At 39.9% G+C, this 25,400-nt stretch overlaps 1 protein-coding gene across 2 annotated transcripts in view; it reads left to right on the top strand.

The window, feature by feature from the left end:
• Positions 1-25,400, top strand: part of ABCC4 (ATP binding cassette subfamily C member 4 (PEL blood group)) — a 207,886-nt gene that overhangs the window by 168,234 nt on the left and 14,252 nt on the right. For both annotated transcript variants that reach the window (XM_082859518.1, XM_082859517.1), the window contains exons 26-29: positions 3,642-3,797; positions 19,599-19,688; positions 21,567-21,739; positions 22,169-22,274. In XM_082859518.1, coding sequence (XP_082715644.1) covers positions 3,642-3,797; positions 19,599-19,688; positions 21,567-21,739; positions 22,169-22,274 — 525 coding nt within the window. The remainder of the gene's footprint in view (positions 1-3,641; positions 3,798-19,598; positions 19,689-21,566; positions 21,740-22,168; positions 22,275-25,400) is intronic.

Here is a 25,400-nt window from a genome sequence, read left to right as displayed (position 1 = left end):
GCCATAATTTAATGAATGATACCCTTGTGATGGGAAGGAATATTCAACTTAATGCCCAAATGATACCCAGGGAGCAGCTTCAGTTAGTCACACAGCAAAAGCTGGCTTCTAATTATTTCCAGTTTCACCGTAGCTTGGGAGGGAGGTGAGGATTGCTGTGTCGAGAAAACATTCACTGAAGCTCTTGATGCAATCCTGTCCCTGAGAACTCTGTAGGCGATGTTCGCTTACTCACCGACAATGTGTCCATCATATTTCCTGTCTGATGCATAATTCTGTTAATTTGCACATGTCTTAATTCATATTTTCTGGCTTTGGGGGAAATTTATCTAAGAAACTCTGCAGTAGAACTTAGGAACATAACATATGTGTATTCTTCTATCTTAAAATCCCCAAGTCATAGGATTAGCTGAGCTTGAAAATGTTTGTGGGAAAATTGAATCTGGAGACTGAATTAATAACTGTAGTAACGTGACTTTTTATTTATGTCTTGATCCATTCACAGTATCACCGTTAGCTCCATTTCTGTGTTTGGAGATTATACCTGGGTAGAATAGTCATGAAGCCATTTCACTCCGTCTGTGTACATCCCAGGTTTCCTCTCCTGCACACCTGCCCCAGCCCCTGTTGCTCTGGGACACCCCTTTGGTGTTGGATGTGGCTGAGAGAGGCTGCTGCAGGGGAGGCTGTGGGAGTGAACCGGGCCAGCAGAAGTGGAGCTTTATCCTCTTTCCATCCTTCCTCTGCTGTCCCCATTTCTGGAAGTTCGAGTAAATGGGAAAAATTAATAGGCACTATGCAGGTTTCTAATTCATGGAAGAAATAGCAAGTAAAAATAAAGACCCAAAATGAGGTAAATAGCACCCTAGGCTTCCTGGTTAGATTCTGAACACTGGCTGCATTTTTCATTTAGATGATTTTGTGGTTGATTTGATCATTTTAGAGAGTACTGGGCCATTTTCAAGCCTTTTCCAGCTCTAGAGGTGGATTGATTTTGGTTTGTTATTTTTTTTTCTTGCTCAGAGCTATTACTTGAATAATACGTCCTTACAGATGCTTACTAGACCTTGCTATAATATGCAAAAATATCAGTTTGCTGCATTTTCTCCTCTTTTACATAATATTTCCTCGGCAACCCCTCCCCTCACCCCCAGATTGTCCCACTTCCCCTGCAGGCTTCCTAATTCCTTGTGACTCAGACTGTGATGCCTGGGCCAGCAGCACCTGCATCGCCTGGAGCATCTTAGAAATGCAGAATCTCAGGCCCACCCAGACCTACTGATTGAGCATCGCTTTTGAGGGAGACCTCCCAGTAAAGATTTTCTCCAAGTGTCTTTGCCTTTAGGAATGTAAACTTAACTGGTAATGGTGACACTCTCCTCAGGCAATTGGTAAAACCCTTTGGTGACCTGGAAAAGACTTTCAGATTATAGTTTTGATAACTGAATGGTAGCAATAGCCTAGGCCGGGTTTTCTTTGAGTTGCTTTTTTCTTACTCTGCCCACTGGAGTGTTGTACTTCCATTCCTGTGGCCGTAAGCAGCGTTCGGTGCCACTGCCTATCTCCGCCGTTTACCAGGAGTCTACAAACGTTCCAGTTTGCATAATGGATCAGTTTCAGTACAGCTAGTAGCGTAGGAATATACACACATTCTCACAGACACAGTTCTCACCTTTGTTCTGATGTGTGCTGATTTACATATGAGAACACCCAGAAATACAGGCATACCGCTGTTTCTTTGGGGTTTTTTTGAGTGTGTGTGTGTGTGTGTGTTTTTTTTTTCTTTAAATAACAAGTTGAACATTTGTTGCAACCCTGCATTGAGCATGTCCATCAGCACCATTTTTCCTACAACATTTGCTCACTTCGTGTCTCTTTGTCACAGTTTGGTAATTCTTGCAATATTTTAAACCTTTTCATTATAATTATATTTGTTATGGTGGGCTGTGATCAGTGTTCTTAAGCTTACTACAACCCAGTGAAGGCCCAGATGATGGTTAGCCTTTTTTTTAGCAGTAAAGTATTTGACATTAAGTATGTACATTCTTCTTTAGACATAATTCTGTTGTACATTTAGTATGCTACAGTATAGTGTAAACATAACTTCTGTATGCACAGAGGAAGAAAAATATTCACATGACTTGCTTTATTTTGCGATGTTCCCATTTTTGTGGTGGTCTGGAACCAAACCCATAGTGTGTTCAAAACCTGCATGTACACAGAACAAATGACCCATATGTATATATACCCTCTAGGACCTGCTTATATGCAGAAAGTGTCCCATCTATATTATATAAATTAGGATTTACCGTATCATACAAAATGACTACAAATGGAAATCAACTAAAGCCACTTTTCTTTCAGTTAATCTCTATAAAGATAAATTATTTTTTGAAATTCGATTATTGTTTTTACTAAGATTCGACTAAGATTCGAAACTTTGGAGGTATTTAATGAGAAAATATATCAAGTTACCGTTGTATAATCAGTGCTCAGAGGGGTTTAGTTCTTCTCTCTTTAAAGCCATGAGTTTTTGAAATTTACTGAATTAATTTACAAATGATTGAAAGCCTATCTTACGCCCCCATCTGTATTTAGATTTATAAATAGAGATGAAATCACCTCTTGGGAAGCTCCCACCAGGGAATTTGTAGTTGGGAAGCTCATTGGTAAAAAAAAGGCCAGTTTCTGCATACATGTTTGAATTCAGACAGCTAAAATCCAGTTTTTACAATACAGTTTCATTCCTGACCAGCATTTTACCTGCATTATATTGATTCTTTGATCTTATTGTTAATGCACTTAATTTCTCTCTGCTTTGATTTTAATAACTTGACCGATACATGACATGTATCTTTCCAAGGTTTAATTAGAAGTATTAATTGGTTTGTAAAATGCCTTTTGAAGTGCTCAGATGAAAGGTCCCATATAAATAGCAAATGTTATTTGTGTTGTTGTTGATCTCATTATGTGTACTTTGCCTACTGGGTACTGCCTTTTAAGACACTGAGACCTGCATTTTACAATTTTAAGGTGTTTCCTTTCAAGATAGAGCGTTATTAAGGTATTTCTTATCAGGAAGTGATTTTGTTTGTCTGCCAAAGAATACTTCCTCTTAAATGATAGAATCTGGGATCCTGAATTCTTGTTTATGTATAATCCTTCTTACTTGACTTGCTGACATCTCTGTAAAATTACTCACATAATTCTCAATGTTCAGAATAGCCAGACACTAGGAATACAACTCATTTAAAAGCTGACTGCTAATTGAACACATGGGAAACTGCTGTTGTTTCACTGCCAGTAGACTGATTCTGTTATTTTTAATTCTTCCTTGACCAGGGGGTCTTAACCGGGGACATTTGTCAGTGTCTGACATTTTTGGTTGCCGCAATCTCGGGGGTGCTTCTGGTATCTAGTGGGCAGAATCCAGGGATACTGCTAAATATCCTAGAATACACAGGACATCCCCCGTTCCCCAACGAAGAATTATCTTTCCCAAAATTTCAACAGTGCCACAGTTGAGAAACTTACAGACTACACTCTGCACAGAGCTTTTAAAATTCATCTTCAACAACCAAGGGTTTTCCTAGGTTTGTTGCATATTGTGAATTCTTAATCCCTCCTGTATCTCTTTACAGGTTGGCATTGTGGGAAGAACAGGAGCTGGAAAAAGTTCCCTCGTCGCTGCCCTTTTTAGACTGTCAGAACCTGAAGGTAAAATTTGGATTGATAAGATCTTGACAACCGAAATTGGACTTCACGATTTAAGGAAGAAAATGTCAATCATACCTCAGGTATGCACTTCAGAGCATTGACACATATTCTTTTAATATGGCACCTAAGTTTAATGTCTTTCAATTTGATTGTTTTTTTAAAATTGGTTGAAAGGGTTGATCCTTTTTCCCCCAACAGAGCATATTTTTTACTTCAGGGATTTTCAACAGATATTTTCATCAGATACCTGGTTTGGTTTGTTTGTTTGTTTGTTTGTTTTTGAGTGCCTGTGATTTAATAACTTACCCAGATAGATTTCTGGATTCAGACTTTCTCAGGTACCACAATTTTATCCACTGATAACCACATAATTCTGAAGAAAAATAAGTGGTTTGTTTAGCATGTGAGCGGTTTGTGTAGGGAAACATGAATTTTAAGTGTCTTAATGATGGAATCATGCTATATAGGAAATAAGCTACCTTTTCAAAGGTGATTATCTCCCTGGAGTACTTTCTGGGAAACTGTGGGGCTTTGAGAATTACAGCATGTATATATGCTTTAGAGAGACTTTTATAATTCAGCCATAAGTAAGTGATTTTAATTAGGCAGGCAGTAAGGAATAGTGAGGAAGAACACGGGACATGGAATTCCATCTCTGTGCACCTCGGTTTTCTCTCTCTTTCGAGGCAGCTAACAGGAACAACTCATCAAACTGTTGTGAGGACTAAATAGGTCAGTGTGTGTGGAGTGCTTCCTGTAGACCCCATACGTGGTTTCTGTGATGGTGGAGCGTTGAATTGGGCTCTGATTCTGTTTTCTTTTTTTTTGACTTCTTAAATAAGTATGGTTTTCAGGGAGTGTTTGATTATTTGCACAATAGAAGCTCCTGTCATTCCTTATGTTTCATCCACACAAAATAATTCAGAGAACTTTTATTGAGCAATTACTATCCTCCAGATATACACCCAAGGGCAACGTAGGCCCTGTGCCTTCATCTTCTATCCTGCTTTCTGCTTTGATAAACTTGCTGAGTTGTTTTTTTTTTTTTTTTACTTTGGTTTTTTTTTTTGGTTTGTCTTTTCCTTCAATATTGGAATTTTATTTATTTTTTTATACAGCAGGTTCTTATTAGTCATCAGTTTTCTACACATCAGTGTATATACGGCAATCCCAGTCACCCAATTCATCCCACCACCACGCCCACCCCTGGCCGCTTTCCCCTCTTGGTTTGTTCTCTACATGTTTGTTCTCTACATCTGTGTCTCAATTTCTGCCTTGCAAACCGGTTCATCTGTACCATTTTTCTAGGTTCCACATATGTGCGTTAATATACTTGTTTTTCTCTTTCTGACTTACTTCACTCTGTATGACAGTCTCTAGATCCATCCACGTCTCCACAAACAACCCAATTTCGTTCCTTTTTATGGCAGAGTAATATTCCATTGTATATATGTACCACATCTTCTTTATCCATTCGTCCGTCGATGGGCATTTAGGTTGCTTCCATGTCCTGGCTATTGTAAATAGTGCTGTAATGAACATTGGACTGCATGTGTCATTTTGGATTATGGTTTTCTCTGGCTATATGCCCAGGAGTGGGATTGCTGGGTCATATGGTAATTCTATGTTTAGTTTTTTAAGGAACCTCCATACCGTTCTCCATAGTGGCTGTTTCAATTTACACAACAGTGCAAGAGGGTTCCCTTTTCTCCAAACCCTCTCCAGCATTTGTTGTTTGTAGATTTTCCGATGATGCCCATTCTAACTGGTGTGAGGTGTTACCACATTGTAGTTTTAATTTGCATCTCTCTAATAATTAGTGATGTTGAGCAGGTTTTCATGTGCTTCTTGGCCATCTGTATGTCTTCTTTGGAGAAATGTCTATTTAAGGCTTCTGCCCATTTTTGGATTGGGTTGTTTTTTTAATATTGAGCTGCATGAGCTGTTTATATATTTTGGAAATTAATCCTTTGTCCGTGATTCATTTGCAAATATTTTCTCCCATTCTGAGGGTTGTCTTTTCGTCTTGTTTATGGTTTCCTTTGTTGTGCAAAAGTTTTGAAGTTTCATTAGGTCCCATGTGTTTATTTTTGTTTTTATTTCCTTTACTCTAGGAGGTGGATCAAAAAAGATCTTGCTGTGATTTATGTCAAAGAGTCTTCTTCCTATGTTTTCCTCTAAGAGTTTTATAGTGTCTGGTCTTTTTAGGTCTCAAATCCATTTTGAGTTTATTTTTCTGTATGGTGTTAGGGAGTGTTCTAATTTCATTCTTTTGCATGTAGCTGTCCAGTTTTCCCTGCACCACTTATTGAAGAGGCTGTGTTTTCTCCATTGTATAACCTTGCCTCCTTTGTCATAGATTAGTTGACCGTAGGTGCGTGCATTTATCTCTGGGCTTTCTGTCTTGTTCCATTGATCTATGTTTCTGTTTTTGTGCCAATACCATATTGTCTTGATTACTGTAGCTTTGTAGTATAGTCTGAAGTGAGGGAGTCTGATTCCTCCAGCTCCATTTGTTTCTCTCAAGACTGCTTTGGCTAACTAGGTTCTTTTGTGTATCCATACAAATTTTAACATTTTTTGTTCTAGTTCCGTAAAAAATGCCATTGTAATTTGACAGGGATTGCACTGAATCTGTAGATTGCTTTGGGTAGTATAGTCATTTTCACAATATTGATTCTTCCAATCCAAGAACATGTTATATCTCTCCATCTGTTGGTGTCATCTTTAATTTCTTTCATCAGTGTCTTATAGTTTTCTGCATGCAGGTCTTTTGTCTCCCTAGGTAGGTTTATTCCTAGGTATTTTATTCTTTCTGTGGCAGTGGTAAATGCCACTGAATAATGGCATTAGATTTTTCATTATTAGTGTATAGGAATGCAAGAGATTTCTGTGCATTAATTTTATTTCCTACAACTTTACCAAATTCATTGATTACCTCTAGTAGTTTTCTGGTGGCATCTTTAGGATTCTCTGTGTATACTATCATGTTATCTGCAAACAGTGACCGTTTTATTTCTTCTTTTCCAATTTGTATTCTTTTTTTTTGGTGGTATGTGGGCCTCTCACTATTGTGACCTCTCCCGTTGCAGAGCACAGGCTCCGGACGCGCAGGCTCAGCAGCCACGGCTCACGGGCCCAGCTGCTCCGCGGCATGTGGGATCTTCCCGGACCGGGGCAAAAACCTGTGTCCCCTGCATCGGCAGGCGGGCTCTCAACCACTGCGCCACCGGGGAAGCCCGCGATTTGTATTCCTTTTCTTTCTTTTTCTTCTCTGATTGCTGTGGCAGGACTTCCAAGACTACGTTGAATAATAGTGGCGAGAGTGAACATCCTTGTCTTCTTTCTTAGAGGAAATGCTTTCAGTTTTTCACCATTGAGAATGATGTTTGCTGTGGGTTTGTCGTAGATGGCCTTTATTATGTTGAGGTAGCTTCCCTCTATGCCCACTTTCTGGAGAGTTTTTAACATAAATGGGTGTTGAATTTTGTCAAAAGCTTTTTCTGCATCTATTGAGATAATCATATGGTTTTCATTCTTCAATTTGTTAATATGGTGTATCCCATTGATTGATTTGTGTATATTGAAGAATCCTTGCATCCCTGGGATAAACCCCACTTGATCATGGTGTATGATCCTTTTAATGTGTTGTTGGATTCTGTTTGCTAGTATTTTGTTGAGGATTTTTACATCTATATTGATCAGTGATATTGGTCTGTAATTTTCTTTTTTTGTAATATCTTTGTCTGTTTTTGGTATCAGGGTGATGGTGGCCTCAGAATCAGTTTGGGAATGTTCCTTCCTCTGCAATTTTTTGGAAGAGCTGGAGAAGGATGGGTGTTAGCTCTTCTCTAAATGGTTGATAGAATTCACCTGGGAAGCCATCTTGTCCTGGACTTCTGTTTGTTGGAAGATTTTTAATCACAGTTTCAATTTCATTACTTGTGATTGGTATGTTCATATTTTCTGTTTCTTCCTGGTGCAGTCTTGTAAGGTTATACCTTTCTAAGAATTTGTCCATTTCTTCCAGGTTGTCCATTTTATTGGCATACAGTTGCTTGTAGTAGTCTCTTAGGATGCTTTGTATTTCTGCGGTGTCTGTTGTTACTTCTCTTTTTTCATTTCTAATTTTATTGATTTGAGTCCTCTCCCTCTTTTTCTTAATGCGTCTGTGTAGTGGTTTATCAGTTTTGTTTATTTTCTCAAAGAACCACCTTTTAGTTTTATTGATCTTTGCTCTTGTTTTCTTTTTTTCTGTTGCATTTATTTCTGCTCTGATCTTTATGAATTCTTTCCTTCTGGTAACTTTGGGTTTTGTTTTTTCTTCTTACTCTAGTTCCTTTAGGTGTAAGGTTAGATTGTTTGAGATTTTTCTTGTTTCTTGAGGTGGGCTTGTATCGCTATAAACTTCCCTCTTAGAACTGCTTTTGCAGCATCCCATAGGTTTTGGATTGTCGTGTTTTCATTGTCATTTGTCTCTAGATATTTTTTAATTTCCTCTTTGATTTCTTCAGTGATATCTTGGTTATTTAGTAACGTTTAGCCTCCACGTGTTTGTATTTTTTACGTTTTTTCCCTTGTAATTCATTTCTAATCTCACAGCGTTGTGGTCGGAAAAGATGCTTGATATGAGTTTAATTTTCTTAAATTTACTGAGGCTTGATTTGTGACCCAAGATGTGATCTATCCTAGAGAATGTTCTGTTCGCACTTGAGAAGAAAGTGTAACCTGCTGTGTTTGGATGGAATGTCCTATAAATATCAATTAAATCTATCTGGTCTGTTGTGTCATTTAAAGCTTCTGTTTCCTTATTTATTTTCATTTTGGATGATCTGTCCATTGGTGTAAGTGAGGTGTTAAAGTCCCCTGCTATTATTGTGTTACTGTCGATTTCCTCTTTTATAGCTGTTAGCAGTTGCCTTATATATTGAGGTGCTCGTATGTTGGGTGCATATATATTTATAATTGTTTTATCTTCTTCTTGGATTGATCCCTTGATCATTATGTAGTGTCCTTCCTTGTCTCTTGTAACATTCTTTATTTTAAAGTCTATTCTATCTGATATGAGTATTGCTCCTGCAGCTTTCTTTTGATTTCCATTTGCATGGAATATCTTTTTCCATCCCCTCACTTCCAATCTGTATGTGTCCCTAAGTTTGAAGCGGGTCTCTTGTAGACAACATATATTTGGGTCTTGTTTTTGTATCCATTCAGCAAACCTGTGTCTTTTGGTTGGAGAATTTAATCCCTTCTCGTTTAAGGTAATTATAGATATGTATGTTCCTATGACCATTTTCTTAATTGTTTTGGGTTTGTTTTTGTAGGGCCGTTTCTTCTCTTGTGTTTCCCACCTACAGAAGTTCCTTTAGCATTTGCTGTAGAGCTGGTTTTGTGGTGCTTAATTCTATTAGCTTTTGCTTGTCTGTAAAGTTTTTGATTTCTCCATCAAATCTGAATGGGATCCTTGCCGGGTAGAGTAATCTTGGTTGTAGGTTCTTCCCTGTCATCACTTAAAGTATATCATGCCACTCCCTTCTGGCATGTAGAGTTTCTGCTGAGAAATCAGCTGTTAACCTTATGGGAGTTCCCTTGTATGTTATTTGTCGTTTTTCCCTTGCCGCTTTCAATAATTTTTCTTTGTCTTTGATTTTTCCCAATTTGATTACTGTGTGTCTCAGTGTGTTTCTTCTTGGGTTTATCCTGTATGGGACTCTCCGTGCTTCCTGGACTTGAGTGGCTATTTCCTTACCCATGTTAGGGAAGTTTTCGACTATAATCTCTTCAGATATTTTCTCAGGTCCTTTCTCTCTCTCTTCTCCTTCTGGGACCCCTATAATGTGAATGTTGTTGCGTTTAATGTTTTCCCAGATGTCTCTTAGGCTGTCTTCATCTCTTTTCATTCTTTTTTCTTTAGTCTCTTCCACAGCAGTGAGTTGCACCATTCTATCTTCCAAGTCACTTATCCATTCTTCTGCCTCAGTTATTCTGCTATTGATTCCTTCTAGTGTAGTTTTCATTTCAGTTATTGTTTTGTTCATCTCTGTTTGTTTGTTCTTTAATTCTTCTAAGTCTTTGTTAAACATTTCTTGCATCTTCTCGATCTTTGCCTTCATTCTTTTTCCGAGGTCCTGGATCATCTTCACTATCATTATTCTGAATTCTTTTTCTGGAAGGTTGCCTATCTCCACTTCATTTAGTTGGTTTTCTGGGGTTTTATCTTGTTCCTTCATCTGGTACATAGCCCTCTGCCTTTTCATCTTGTCTATATTTCTGTGAATGTGGTTTTTGTTCCACAGGCTGCAGGATTGTAGTTCTTCTTGCTTTTGCTGTCTGCCCTCTGGTGGATGAGGCTATCTAAGAGGCTTGTGAAGTTTCCTGATGGGAAGAACTGGTGGTGGGTAGAGCTGACCCGTTGCTCGGGTGGGCAGAGCTCAGCAAATCTTTAATCATTTGACTGCTGATGGGTGGGGCTGGGTACCCTCCCTGTTGGTTGTTTGGCCTGAGGCAACCCAGCACTGGAGCCTACCTGGGCTCTTTGGTGGGGCTAATGACAGACTCTGAGAGGGCTCATGCCAAGGAGTACTTCCCAGAACTTCTGCTGCCAGTGTCCTTGTCCCCACGGTGAGCCACAGCCACCCCCCGCCTCTGCAGGAGACCCTCCAACACTAGCTGGTAGGTCTGGTTCAGTCTCCTGTGGGGTCACTGCTCCTTCCCCGGGTCCCGATGCACACACTACTTTGTGTGTGCCCTCCAAGGGTGGAGTCTCTGTTTCCCCCAGTCCTGTCAAAGTCCTGCAGTCAAACCCCACTAGGCTTCAAAGTCTGATTCTCTAGGAATTCCTCCTCCTGTTGCCAGACCCCCAGGTTGGGAAGCCTGACGTGGGGCTCAGAACCTTCGCTCCAGTGGGTGGATTTCTGGGGTATAAGTGATCTCCAGTCTGTGACTCACCCACCCAGCAGTGATGGGATTTGATTTTCCTGTGATTGCGCCCCTCCTACCGTCTCACTGTGGCTTCTCCTTTGTCTTTGGATGTGGGGTACTTTTTTGGTGAGTTCCAGTGTCTTCCTGTCACAACAGCAGCTAGTTGTGATTCTAGTGTTCTTGGAAGAGGGAGGGAGAACACGTCCTTCTACTCCGCCATCTTGGTTCAAGGCTGGGTTTTTGTTTTTTTTTAATACTCTGCAATCATCAGGCCACCAAGGGAAGCTGACTAAAACATATACCTTCTTGAGGTGAGAACCACAGAGAAGAGACACGATTAAAGAGCCAGGCAAATGTACTTCCTGGAATGTGGGTATGATGAGCTCTGAAATGCCTGGTTAGTAGGAAGCATATAGAACACGGCACCCAAAGGAAGTAGAATGTGGACTCGTGTCTTATGACTGAGTTCAGGTGTTGCTACCTACCGCTGGCCTCCAAAATACCTGGAATTACTCTAAGTACTTTTGAAATGAAGATAATCCTGTTAGATCACAATGACATGCCGTCCCACACCCTTTATGATGGCTGCTGTTTAAGGAAAATTAAAAACAAAAAAATAAGTGTTGGTGAGGATGTGGAAAAATGGGAATCCTTGTGCACGGCTGGTAGAATGCGGAATGATACAGTGACTGGAAAACACTGTGCAGGTTCCTGAAAAAAGTTAAACATAGAATTTTTATATGATCCAACAATTCTAATTTATGGTATAAACCCAAAAGAATTGAGAAGGGGTTGTTACACAGATATCTGTACATGCATGTTCATACCAGCATTATTCACATTAGCAAAGAGGTGGAAGCACCTCATGGTCCATTGACAGATGGATGGATAAACAAATGTGGTATATATACAACGGAACGTTATTTGGCCTTAAAAAGAAAGCAGATTCTGACACATGCTACAGCACCTTGATGACATTATGCTCAGTGAAATGAGCTAGTCACAAAGGACAAATACTACTTACATGAAGTACATACAGTGGTCAGTTCATGGGAACAAGAGGTAGAATGGTGGTTGCCAGGAGCTGCCAGGACAGGAGAGTGGGGGGAGTGGGGAGTTGTGGGTTTTTTGTTTGTTATTCTATTTTTTAACATCTTTATTGGAGGAGTTGTGGTTTAATGGGTACAGAGTTTCAGGTTTGCAAGATGAAAGGAGTTCTGTAGCTGGATGGTGGTGATGGCTTCAACAATGTGAAGATATTTAATATCACTGAACTGTACACTGAAAAATGGTTAAAGTGGTAAATTTTATATGTATTTTACTGCAAGTAAAAAAATTATGTACATAATGATATATATGTTTTATTATATATCATTTATTATGTATATAACGGTTTCCCTTTTAGAAAAAATGGAAAGCAATTTTCAGCATGTAGAGTCCCTGCATTTGAAGATTCCCTCTGGCTATTAGATTGGTGGCTTAGTGATAAATGTAGAAAATAATGATTTTAGATTCCCAACTTTTAAATTTTGATTGTACCCATCTCTGAAATGGGCCAAATTCGATTAGTTTGCAGAAATAATGAGCATGTCTGTAAAGTGCTTTTATGTTCTTGGATGAAAGGAATGTGAAACGTGCCCTGCATTACTTCTAATGCTTCTTAATAAGAAAAGTTGTATGCTTGTGTACATAAAAGAACTCTGTAAATAAAGAAATAACATTAGATGCTTCTTGGCTCTGCCGGTAATGTTTTGGAAGCACATCTGAGCAAAGACTATAAACATACCTTGACATCACCAGGTTTTGGTTCTGTTCCATCGGTTTCCACCCTACTTTTCTGAGTATGCTCTATGTATACACTCCAGAGAGTGTGCTTACAAAACAGTGCTAAGCTTTGTGTCCATGTAGGTAAACATCACCAACCATTGTAAACACAGAACCCTTTTTTTTTCCACTTTATATCCCTTTGTCTCTGAGGTGCAATGCTAGTTGATTAAAGAGAGAGTGTTTGTGTAACGGGTCCCAGGAAATCATTCGGGAGGCAGCCAGGGACAGAATGTTTAAGAGTGTAGACTGAGTGTCAACATGACCCACACTTTTATTCCTGCTTTGCCTCATACGAATGTGGGGACTTGATGTAGTCACTCGGCTTCCGAGTTTCAGTGTCCTCGCCATTAAACTAGGTCTAGGAATTAATGTCACATGGATTTGTTGTGAAGATGTGACTGGATGAGAAAGTATTTGTGGGCCATACCTGGGTTTTGGGAACGCTCAGTCAATGGTAACTATAAATATTCTGAAGGACTGTGGCACTGGCCTTTTAGGTGTTATTTCTATAAGATGTAACACATTATGGAAAGGCTTTGTTCTTTCCTGTTTAATGTTTTTGTTCTTTAATTTCTGTTTATGTTTTTGCGGTCCTTGGTGATTTTCGTTACATTTATTTACTGCTTATAACATAAACCACGTTATTTATGTACATTTAAAGAGTGAAGCAAAAGAAAAAAAATCAACACAGTAGCAGTTTTAGGGGAAAAGCACAGCCGCGAAAAACCTACGTAATGTGTTTTCTCCAAGGAATAAGAGGAAAGAATATTACTTTCTTGTTTCTTTTGATTTCTGGCTTCCCTCCCACCAGGTTCTTTCCTGACTACCACCCTGTACCCCACTCATACTTTCCAGTCCTCCACCAAGACCTCCGGCATTTTTTCTCAGTCCTCCCCACGTTCTCGACTGTTTTCTTCCTCTCCTTGAGGACAGGGCCTGTGTCTCTCATTTCTGCTGCTCTAGTGCTTGTTGCAGGCCTTGACAAGTTGCACAAGTTTTAATAAGAATTCCTAACATTTGTGGAATCCTTAACACGTTTTAGCCTCTTTCTCTACCATCTCCCACTTAGTCCTCACAATTTTCTAGTTATCCTCATCTGACAGATTAAAAACTGAGGCACTGTGAGCTTAACCCACTTATCAAGTAAGCGGCAGAGTCTGTATTCAAATTTATTTTAGGGAGTTTCTCAACTCCAGACCCTGAGCAGCTAACCACTCTGCTGGCGACTTCAACATGCTGTTGACTGCAGTCACAGTAGAGCTGCTTCGTATCATGATTTCATGTACACACAAACACACACACACACACACACACACACACACACAGGGGAATAAAAATTTCAAAAAGTATTATTTCTCTTGTGCTCTGCACTCTGATATTTTCTATTATATCCCTTCTAGTTAATATGAATGATACAATGATGGTCACAAGGCACACAATGGACTTCCTGATCCATTGGGTGCACCTGCAGGTTGACAAACACCACCCCTCACTGTCCCCCTGTTGGGCTGGGCTCCTGGTCATTGTTAGCACTACGCCAGGAGCTTCACTGTCGTTCCAGATTCTCACAGGAGCCCCGCAGCGTTATCCCCATTTTACAGTAAGGGAACCGAGTCTTGGGAAGATTAATAACTTACCCTGAGTCTAATCGCTAATAAGCAGTAGAATCAGAACTGTCCGACTGCAAATACATATATGTATATTTCAATATATGTTTGTTGTACTGAATGATGTTTTCGTTTGAGATTTTACCCATTTTTTTTACCACCACCCCACTGAAAAGGATTCCCAAAACCATCACAAAAGTTAACAAGTGCAGAATAGAGCTGAAAGATACTTCTCCTTGTGCTATGTCCCGCTTTTGGACAGTATCAATTTAGAAACACATTTATTCACTTATATGTCATGGGGTAATATGTGTCAGGAGATGATACTCAAAACCTTAACTGCAAAAAGCTTGCATCCCTCTTCTCCTAAAATGCATAGGAAGAAGTGTTGCTTATGTCTGAACACCATAATTTAGGGAACGCTAGAAACTGCCAGCAGATTCTGCAGATTCAGGGAGCCCAGGGAGCCCAGTCCTGCTTCTTTGAGTTGTTCCGCTGTGGTGGGCCAGGCCCACATCCTCTCCCCTGGCTCCCTGCTCTCTGTGATCCTGGGTGCGGCAGCGGGCTTCTGGGGTGATCTCTCTCTCCCAGGCTCATCCCCATTACTGTTGGCCTCACTGTGAACAGGTTAGAATTGGAGGAGATGTGATAGTACCAAGACCTGCATAGGAATCAGAGGCAGGGGAGTGGTGACATGGACAATCAATCCTTGACTCCTGGATGGAACTTTCAAAAACAAATACTATATGCTTAATAAGGCACTCCTCAATCCGTGTTCACAGTTTCAGGAATAAGCGAAAAATGAAAGCATTTCCCAAATAATTTCCTTAAACAGAACAGGTAGCAGAAATGTACATGGCATTTGTGCTCGTGATATGAAGTAGTTAAGTTTGTTAGAGGACAAGATGAGATTATATTCGGGGAGCAGATTGCTCATCTGAAAGGATCTGGAAAAACGGACTTCAAAACCTCTTTGGATGATCTCTACACCTAGAGGCCCTTGTCCTCTTGGCACAAAGAAAATGTTTTCAGTTGAAGAGGGCTTCCATGCAAATTCAGTATTTATGATCGCAGCCCAAGGGTTGGCACAGATCAGCAGCCATCATCGTTATCATGATTAAACAGATTCATTTTTTATATTTAAAAGTTTTCTTTTCTCAATCAAATCAGCCGCTAGGTATTTTTTAATACAGTCCAGTCTGCTCTTTTGGTATTTCTGTTCCCTGAGCTTTCTTCAGTAGGTTGAAGATCGTGAACCAGAGCTGTCTCTCAGACTTCTTGCTGATTACCTGGTTTTCTTTCCCTTTTTTTCTTGTTGAGAACAAAACTGAAAGAGAGAAGAGGTGGCTATGCTGTTACTAGTAAAGAAATACAACTGGATTCTAGCCTAATGCAGTCGGCCCTTTGTCTCTGACACTGAAGTCTTCATTAAATCCCTTGGAACTGCTCCCTGGAGCCCCTGAAAGAGGACTTTACAGGACTTAAATTCTTTTTCCTTTGTTGGAGAACAATGTCCTTTTCTCCTGAATGTGGATGATGATCAGTTCATTCAGAGGCTACAGGATTTAGGGAAAAAAAAAAAAAAGGAACCAAAATGTAAAGTGACTTCAGGTGATTCTCTTATCCTGGAAACAGGGAGATGAGCTTCCCCTTAAGAAGAGTCCTCAGATGAGAAATGACAACATAGCTTTAGGACTGGAGGAAACAGCAGCAGCAGCTACTTCTTTTTTTTTTTTTCTTTTAAATCAAAGTATGGTTGATTTGCAATGTTGCACTAGTTTCAGGTGTACAGCAAAGCATACATTCAGTTTTACGTATATATATTTAGCAGTAGCTACTCTACATATACTTCAGTGTAGGGCAGTTTCCTGGTTTGGGACTGAAATGATTAGGGGAAGGTTTGTGCTTTATCCTCCCCTGTTTGTAACCACTTGTACAGTTTTTGTCTTGGTCCCAGGGCATTTTAACCCTCTGAAGGTTAGTGAGTAGGATTTCTTTGTAAGATAATGAGAGGCTTGTCTTCCAGCAGCGTATACAAAAGGTCCAGTAAGACTGCAGTTTTCAGTCTTACAGATGTGTCGAGGGATTATCAATTTCCTATATTAAATACTCTGATTCAGAGTGGCCAATTTGGGGTTACACGCCTAATATGAACTCGTGTTATGTTAGTAACAAGGAAAAAATTACTACTGAATATGGCACAAAGGGTTACATGTAAAAAGTATCAACTTTAAACCTTGATGAAAAACAGGTTTGAAACTAATGCTTCATTTAAAATACTACGTTAAACAAGAGCATCTGTTTTTGACTGTACTGTGCCACCTCTTATTAAGTGAGCTTTAGTTGTGTCCCTTCAGAAAAAAATATTCTTAGGCTAATACATTTAGTGTATATTTACATGAAGTTTGTATATCCTGCCATAAATCTCTACACTGAAGTGTTCTGCATGCAAACATTTTTACAACACTTACTCATACAATTAGTTTATTAACTTCATTGCTTCGAGGTGGGTACTTTAAATAGTAGTATCTATCAGAAATGATCATTAATTTGACCCTTATCTGCCCTTGCAGTATGTGTCTACAGTGAGCATTTTATTACCTTTTGTAGATAATACAATGTTTTCTCATTTGGCAAGTGGATGAAAGAAGAATGAGTAGAAACCAAAATGAACGCCATGCATAAAACACGCTGACATATTACAACAGACCTTGTTCACAAATCGCCTGCTGGCTTTAAAGAAAAGTGTAGCTTCAATCAGTTAATGTTTTAGTAAATCATCCTTTTCATTCAACAAGTTTTGATTGAAATTTTACAGATTTTGAAATATATATTGGGCATGTCCTAACAAAGAGAAATATTCTTGTATAGAAAACAATTTTCTTCCATCTAGTGCTGCTAAATAAAGAAGTGAAATTTCCAAATATATCCTTTTAGACTGACAGTACAGACTTAAGTGGGCATCCCCTCGGCCCTTAAGGCCTACAGAGTGTCTGAGGACTCTGTTTAAAGGTTAGCGTCATCCAAGTTCAGGCGTTGGTCAGGGGTTCAGAAATGAGGGACTCCTCTTCTGCACAGAATCCCGTTTTAGTCCCCTGGTCTTTGGAGAGACTCATGCCCTTCAAAGAGTTTCCTAAAGAGAAGAAGGTGAGGGAAGTGACAATAGAGAGAGGCCCTGATTATGAAATAGGTGATTGAACTTTATTTATTTTTAAATTTATTTTATCTATTTTATTTTTGGCTGTGTTGGGTTTTGGTTGCTGCGCACGGGCTTTCTCTAGTTGCGGCGAGCGGGGGCTACTCTTCGTTGTGGTGCGCAGGCTTCTCATTGCGGTGGCTTCTCTTGTTGTGGAGCACGGGCTCTAGGTGCTCGGGCTTCAGTAGTTGTGGCTCACGGGCTCTACAGTTGCAGGCTCAGTAGTCGTGGCGCATGGCGCACGGGCTTAGTTGCTCTGCGGCATGTGGGATCTTCCCGGACCAGGGATCAAACCCGTGTCCCCTGCATTGGCAGGCGGATTCTTAACCACTGCGCCACCAGGGAAGCCTGTGATTAAACTTTAAATGAGGTCCCTGTGACTGCTCTCTTGAACCACCAAAACCGCACTTCACAAACGTGCTAGTACCGTGAGCCCTTTGATTGTTCAAGGAAGGAAGAAAGGTCTGTCTTTTAAAAAGAGGGCAATTTATTTCATAGATTAGCTTAAGTGATGACTCTGGAGTGTACTAAGAAAACCAGGTAGGCACTTCATCAGAAACTCAGACCTCTTACCGCATGTGAATTTGGTCTATGAGAAGAACCTGAAGGAAAAAATGTTCAGGTTGTACAAGCCCTGTTGGCCAAAGAAATGGTCCCGTTGTTACTACAAGCAGATACCCTGTCTCACTTCTCCCAGTTGGGCTCAATCCAATTAATTCCTAAACCTGGCCTCTTTCAGCCCCTTTATCTCCTCAAACACCAGTCCTTGAAGGTCCCTCATTTGGGGCCTCAGAGTAGCATCCTGCCCATGGTTTAGAGCCTTAAGTGGTGAATGTGGAGAAGAGTCAAGGGAGAGGGTGGAATACTGGGGACCGGCCTCCCCTCTTCTGTCCACATCATTAGTGTAAACCTCATGGTCACAGATAAAAGAAGAAAAATCGCCTGACTTATTAGAATCTTAGAGTTGATAATTACAAAGAATAAAAAACTTTTTTATAAAACTCTGAAGTAGAATGATAGTTATTCCCCTGATGAGGAACTTGGGTCTTGGGTTTTTCAGTTCAATTCAGTAATCATTTTGAAACATCGTATGACCAGTGATTTCAGTGCTTTTGGAATGTATCAGCCACTTGATCAACTTTGTGCAAAGAAAGCTGCCTTTATAATGTCTTCAGTTTTGGATTTTGCTTAGGCATGCATCTTTTCCATGGCACACCCTGTATTTTCATGCATTTCTCTCTCACCAGACTTAAAACTAAGACAATAGGGAAAGAACGGACTGGAGGCTCTCTGAGTGTCATTCTTCTTGGCTAGGGAAAAGAAATGTCTGTCTTCTTTCTTCTCAGGCTTTTGTGAAGTGAGGAGGAATAGTCCAGCCCCAAGACCATTGGGCTCTTCTCTGTTGCCAATAATCTTGTGCCCTGGCTTACTAGAGCCTTCCAGAAGAAAACTCAAATGGCCTACATGAGTTTACATACAAGATTCTCTCTTGAAACCCAGCAAGAGGCGTATATTTGCAGAGTAATTTCCTTGTGGTTCCTCCTGAAGCAGATGAATAGGAAGAGCTGTTTAAATCAAAATAGTTTCATTATGACACAGGTCACAATGGGTTTCAGGTCCTCCTGGCCTTGCAGTTAATAGTGAGGTTCTGTGAGCGTGTAATCCTGATGCACTGGTGAGAGAACATGGGGATCAGCTGATGCCGAATCAGAGACCAAATCCTCATGACCCAGAGGTGCCACGGGCCCCAGTAGCTGACATTCTCTTTGCACATATGGAGATGTTCCATTCACACATGTGGAGAGATTCCCTATCCCTGAAGGCTGTTTTAGGAATGAAGAAAATATTCCAGTTCAAACGTGCAAATATTTAGCAATTCTGCTTTGAGCCACAAACTTCAACTAATCATGCTCTTGGCATTTTCCAGTATCCTACCAGGATTGGCAGTTAACTTATATAGCTCTTGATGTAACCTTCCTCAAATAATTATATCCTCTTCCCTTTTCGTTTGTTTCTGTTTAAGTAGTTATTACCAGGAAGGCATTTTTTTAAAAAACTCAAACCTTTCTCTCTCTTCTTCCGTTTCTTCTTCAGGTGATACACTTCACCACTTTCTTCTGTTATTAGTGTTCAGTGGTCTGGAAGATATTTTGGAGCACATTTTATAAAATGGAGAGTTAATAGAGATAAAATTTTGTAAACAGGCATTTGCAACCTTGTTACTAAGATTATAGTGAATTTTTCTTTTGTATTTTAATTATTTTCTGTAAGCATTCGTGTAAAATGAAAATAAGTTACAGTAATAACATTCCCTATTTTGTGGCATTTAGGAACCTGTTTTATTCACTGGAACAATGAGGAAAAATCTGGATCCCTTTAATGAGCATACGGATGAGGAACTGTGGAATGCCTTAGAAGAGGTAATTTATAAAATGTAATTAATTTGTTAACATCAGTATATATGGATGGGCATCTATAGCATTGCAGGTAATTAAGGGGAGCTTATAGGTTTAACTGACTTTGTTTACCTCCTAGGAGAACACTGATGACGTGGTGCAGTTAAAATGTGTGTACTGATGATGAAAACCGACAACATAATGAGTCATGCTTTTTAGCTTTTGCCCTAGAACCCAAAGCAACTAGATAGATTATTTTGTCCTTAGCAGAGCACTAAACTAGAAGTTAAAATTATGGGTTTTAATTCTAATAGTGACCTAGTGAATTAATCATCCCAATTACCCTGCAACATTCATCTTATTCCTCTGGTCTTAGGGAACATCTACTAAGTGGATACAATGATAGTTTTTCATTATTAACTGAAAGATAATTGAAATCATACTAATAACATGCTGTGAAGTTTTAGAAGAAAAATTGTATAAAGGTGAACCCTACATTTGGAATGTGATAATGATTATTAATTGGCAATCATGTCATTTTAATGCTACAGCATGAATGCAGGTAACAGAACCCTGGCCCTTTCGCTCAGTTTTTATATGGATACGTTCATTTCTAGAGGATTTTCTCTCATTTGTGTAGTGTTTCACTTTGGACCACTTCTTTGAATTTCCTTACTCTTGCATGAAAAGGATTTTGAATGATAGGGTGCTGATGGTTTGTATATTTTAATACTAATTATTCTGTGCATGTGCCCTAGTTCTGAAAATTGATTCTCAGCTACTGATGGCAGAAACTATATCTAGACTTCTAAACCATACACGGGTTTTTAATTCCTCATACAACCTAGCGCAGTCTTTTGCTTTTAGAAAGTAAACACTTAATAAACAGTTACTGAATATTTGCTTGATCTCTTCATTTCAGAGAAGTGTGGCTCGTTTATTTTTTTTAAAATTGCGTTTTTATTGTTGTTGTTTTTGTGTAAATCCCAGTGACCAATTGCTCACATTGTTGTTGTTTTGAATTTGTACGTTTTGTCATTTAGTGTCGCCTCTCCAAGGTTAGCTGTGAAATCTGCAGTTTACGTGGGTGAGCTTGGACTCTGAGCGAGCTGATTCGGCCCTACAGTTTTTCCTGCCAGTAATTCTGGTTTCTGAAGGCAGATTATCTTTGGCAGTTAAAAGTTTTTTGTTTTGTTTTTTTTAAATCTTGTAGTACAGTTTAATCTTACAACAATCCACTGCTTTAAGCACCATCTGTACCACCATAGTCTGGGGGAAACAAAACTTTATGTTGTGTCCTGTTTTTCATGAGTTTTCATTCACTATGAAACATTAATGAAATTGAAGCAAACACCCTTGACTGGTCTAGCAGTGTGGTGTTAAACTTGGGAAAGAAGCATCCCCCAAATAGGCTCAAGGTTCACTGTGGTACAGTTTGTCATAGTTTGATTTTTTTTTTTTTTTTTAAAAAACCTTTAGACCTTCCAGCATGGTAAAGTGCTGATGAGATTATGTCTCTAGAAAACCATACTTCCCACAATAATTTAAAAAAATGTTTTTTCCCTGTAGTGTACTGACTCCTATCAGCCCTAAAGATCCTGTTTAGATCACATTGGGAGAAATAGCTTTATTTTTTGAGAGACTTCCTTAACTAATCCCGAGGTGGGGTTTCTGGTGGTGTCATGTGGCGGTGATGGGGGACAATGAGATCTTTCTGTCCTGAGTTGACTCTACCACCTTTCTCAGTGAACGCTACTTGGAAGGAGCTCTTCCCATCACCTGGCTGTACATGTAAGATACCTAAGAAGTCCTGAGGACTTCAAAGCTCTAATGTCTAAAAGGCTTGTCTCCTTCATTAGTAGTTCATTTAGGAAAATGTCATTCTTCTTTCTGTATCCACAGGTACAACTTAAAGAAGCCATCGAAGATCTTCCTGGTAAAATGGATACTGAATTAGCAGAATCAGGATCGAACTTTAGTGTTGGACAGAGACAGTTGGTGTGCCTAGCCAGGGCTATTCTCAGGAAAAATCGTATACTGATTATTGATGAAGCCACAGCAAATGTGGATCCAAGGTATGGAGTTGAGGTCCATGAAACTTGGAATCTGAATTTTAAATGTGGTAAATGGAAAACATTTAATGTCGCTGAGAAATGTTCTAAGCGTTCTCTTTTCCCCACAGATATCTCTTGATAACATTAATTGCAGAAAACAAAGGAAGAAACCAAAACCTGTTATGTGGTGTTAATGTTACTAGGCATCCTAAGAGAGCTAGATTCCTAAATCCAGCTTCTGATAGTTTCAATTAATTTCAAGGGAAGACTATCTTACATTGTTTTATGAAAAATCTTCTAAGGAGACTTTTTATACTCAGTTTTTGAAGAGCAATATTATGTCTTAAAGTATTGATTTTTTAAAACATTATAAAAATATGTGATTTTTTTTAAGTCTTAAGTCTGCTATTTCTGTCTTTACTGAACTAAATTCAACTTCTTTGTTTCCAGAACTGATGAGTTAATACAAAAAAAAATCCGTGAGAAATTTGCCCAGTGCACTGTGCTAACCATTGCACACAGATTGAACACCATTATTGACAGCGACAGGATAATGGTAAGACCCTCACCTGTGGAATATCAGTCATTCCCATTTATGTTCAGTTTTGTCAATGTATCCTTCCATAGAAAACGTGATAGGAACCTCCAATAAGTTAATTTTCTCCTAAGTTTTCCTCTCATTCCTGACAGTAACTCAAGTACTTACCTACACTTTCAGAATATGCTATTAAATAATATATCCAGTAATTTCATATTAAAAGTTTATTTGAAATGTTATTTTCCATTAAGATGGCCAACCACGAAAATACTCCAAATCCAGGACCCAGCTTCATAGTTCAGTGTTCTAGAACACAGTCATTTTTCCTTTGTCAGTTATTTTTTCAGAGTTTTAGATTCCCTTAATCAAAAAATTAGCCTTTCATTTAGACTGCCAAGAGGTTGTCGGGTAAGGTTGCAGAATTTCTCAGCTGTTGGGACTTTCACAAGATTTCCTGTCAGAGGGGAGTCTATGAGAAGAAAGGCCTAGTGAGAAAAAGAAAGTATTTCAACAGAACGGATTTAATTTAGGAAATTTTACTACATAGGAATTGGAGGCATGGGGAAATGAAAGTGAACACCGCGTAAGTAATGTTAGGAAGCAGCTATCTAGGGCAGATCTGCAGACCTAACTAGCAAGTCTCTTTCACAGTAGGTCTGGGCACTGCACACACAGCCGACTCCAAGCTTTGGTCTCTGTATATTTGTCTCGTATCGTCCTTCCAGATTTGATTGGCTCTGTCTTTCTTAGTAACTTAATGTTTATTTATTTAGCTGTATTTCCTTCCTTCCTCCCTCTTTTCCTTTTCTCTCTCTTTGTCCTTTCCCTCTCTTGCTTGTTGAGTGTCAATATATCTTAGGGTGTGGCTTTAGAAAATGATAAGATAATCATCCCTCAAAGGAAAAACCTTTGACTGCAAATAAGCCCAAAAGAATGCAAGTTATTTGCAGGCTAACCCCCAGCCTGTGGCAATGAGCTGGTTCTACTCATCTTACAGATGATGTCACAAGGTACCACCTTGTTGTCACAAGGTACCACCGTATCCAGTGATGCTGATTAGTGATGAAGTAAATAGATAAAGAAAGCCTGCACAAGTCGTAAGAGGCAACAGATGCAGTTAACTAGTGATTTTGATGGTCCGTACTAAGATAGTAATATACGATCAGTAATGCCCAAAGTCCCTCGTGTCCAGTGATAATGGAGGTGTCCCTTTTGACTTCTTGGGCAGTCTCTGGAATGTCACCTCCCACGCTACTTCACGTACATTGTCAGATGGGATCCTCAGTGGGGGCATTGAGTAGATAGCAGAGTGTCAGCACTGAAGCAGCGCCGTTAGCCTCACTCCCCCGAGCTGGACGTGCACAGGAGTGAGCTCTGGGGAGCAGACGACAGGAGTGGGGCATCCCCAACCAAAGGGATGCTCTGGGCTCCAAGCAGTGTGTCTGGTCATCTGGACTAGCACATCACAGTAGAAAGCAGGCCCCACCAGGGGTCTTCTGTGCGGGACTAGGTGACATTCCAAGATTGCAGGACAGTGACACTTAGAAACCAGGAACATTGTTTAGCATGGATCAGCCTTAGTCCCTCATTTTGTGTTCTTGAATGCCAACCGGAAAAGTATCCTTTTATTTCTGTTCTTTACTTTTCGATTTGTTGGTCTCGTGTCTCAGCATTGTATTTTCCAGACTGTCCCTCAAAGCACCTTTCTTCCACAAGAAATGAATGATGCTGTGTAGTTTACCTATTTCAAGCCCTTTGTCAGTATTTCGAGGCAGCAGCAGAATGGTGGCTTGATCTCCATCCAGTTCAGTTGGGGGATCCACTGAATTTAATCATTGCTCCTAAATGTAACCTGGAGATCAAGTTTTGGGTTTTGGTATTACAGCATTTATGGTAGCTGGTTTCTTTTATTGTCTAATTATTAGAAATACTGTCACCATGGAATATAAGATGGGTTAAAGAAACAGTGAGAAGGGACAGAATTTGCAGACATGTCAGCTGGTCACTCCTAAATCTTATCCATCAGCACTTGATCCACAGGTGTGAACATCTGTATCACCTTAGCCAATCAGCTTTGTTGCCGTTATCAAAATATGGCCATTCGTTTAATGCTTTATGTACCAGTATATTCTGGTAAATTTCTAGAGTCTCAAATTTTTCTCTCAGTTTTTCTGAACAAATCCTTAACATGGTTTTACAAAGTGGTTTACAGCTCGGCCCCTCCCCACCTTTCTAGTTTTGTCTCACTGCGCTCTTTCCTTTAGAGCTAAAACCACACTGATGGTCTTTCAGTTCTCCAAATGCGGTTTTCACTCCCTCTTATAGTTTTGCCCTCTCTTTTAATATTGGTGGCTTAGACTAAGGTGCTAGCAGTGGAAATGGTGAGATGGTTGGATTTGGGATAGACGAAAAAACGGAGCCAAGTGAACTGTGTGATGGATCGAACGTGGGATCCGAGGGAAGAGAGAGGAGTCGATGCTGGTTTCTGGCCTGATCATCTGAGTGAATGGGGAAGAAGGAGTCCATTGGGAGAAGGGAAGTGCAAGGGTTCTCATCGGAACCTGTCACCTTTTTGATGACCAACATTGTCTTCTGTGGTGGACCTTGCCCTTCACCGTGGAGCTGCCCTTTGCACTCCTGTGTTGGGAGACCTTCAGTTTAGGGCTCCCTGGTCAGGGTCATCGGTGATGTTGCAGGGAGGTCCCACCAGGAAATGTAAACATGGCCACTTGTTTACATCTTGGTCCAAGCTGGTTGCGGTTGCTGACTCCTTAGACCTCAGGGGACCCAAGAGACGTGCATCCCCTAGCTTCAGAGCTGGGGAATTGTCCTCTGTGGTCCCATCCACCCTAGGCGTAAACCTTTTATGTTGTTCTGGAGCTCCTGATTACCAGTTGGCTTTCACTTTTGCAAAAATCTCATAAATGATGTTCTTTCCCACACCTTTGATTTTTGTGGCAATTTTTTTTTGCTTGCTTGATTTAGAAATATGGGCATACCTTGTTTAATTGTGCTTCTCAGATGTTGCATTTTTTACAACATCTGTGAAGCACATGGTCTGTGGCAACCCTAAGGCAAGAAAGTCTATCGGCGCCATTTTTCCAACACATGTGCTCACTCCATGTCTCTGTGTCACATTTTGGT

This window comes from Leucopleurus acutus (assembly GCF_964270905.1).
Source record: "Leucopleurus acutus genome assembly, chromosome: 18".
Taxonomy (NCBI): Eukaryota; Metazoa; Chordata; class Mammalia; order Artiodactyla; family Delphinidae; genus Leucopleurus; species Leucopleurus acutus.
This window is presented reverse-complemented; position numbering and strand designations above follow the sequence as displayed.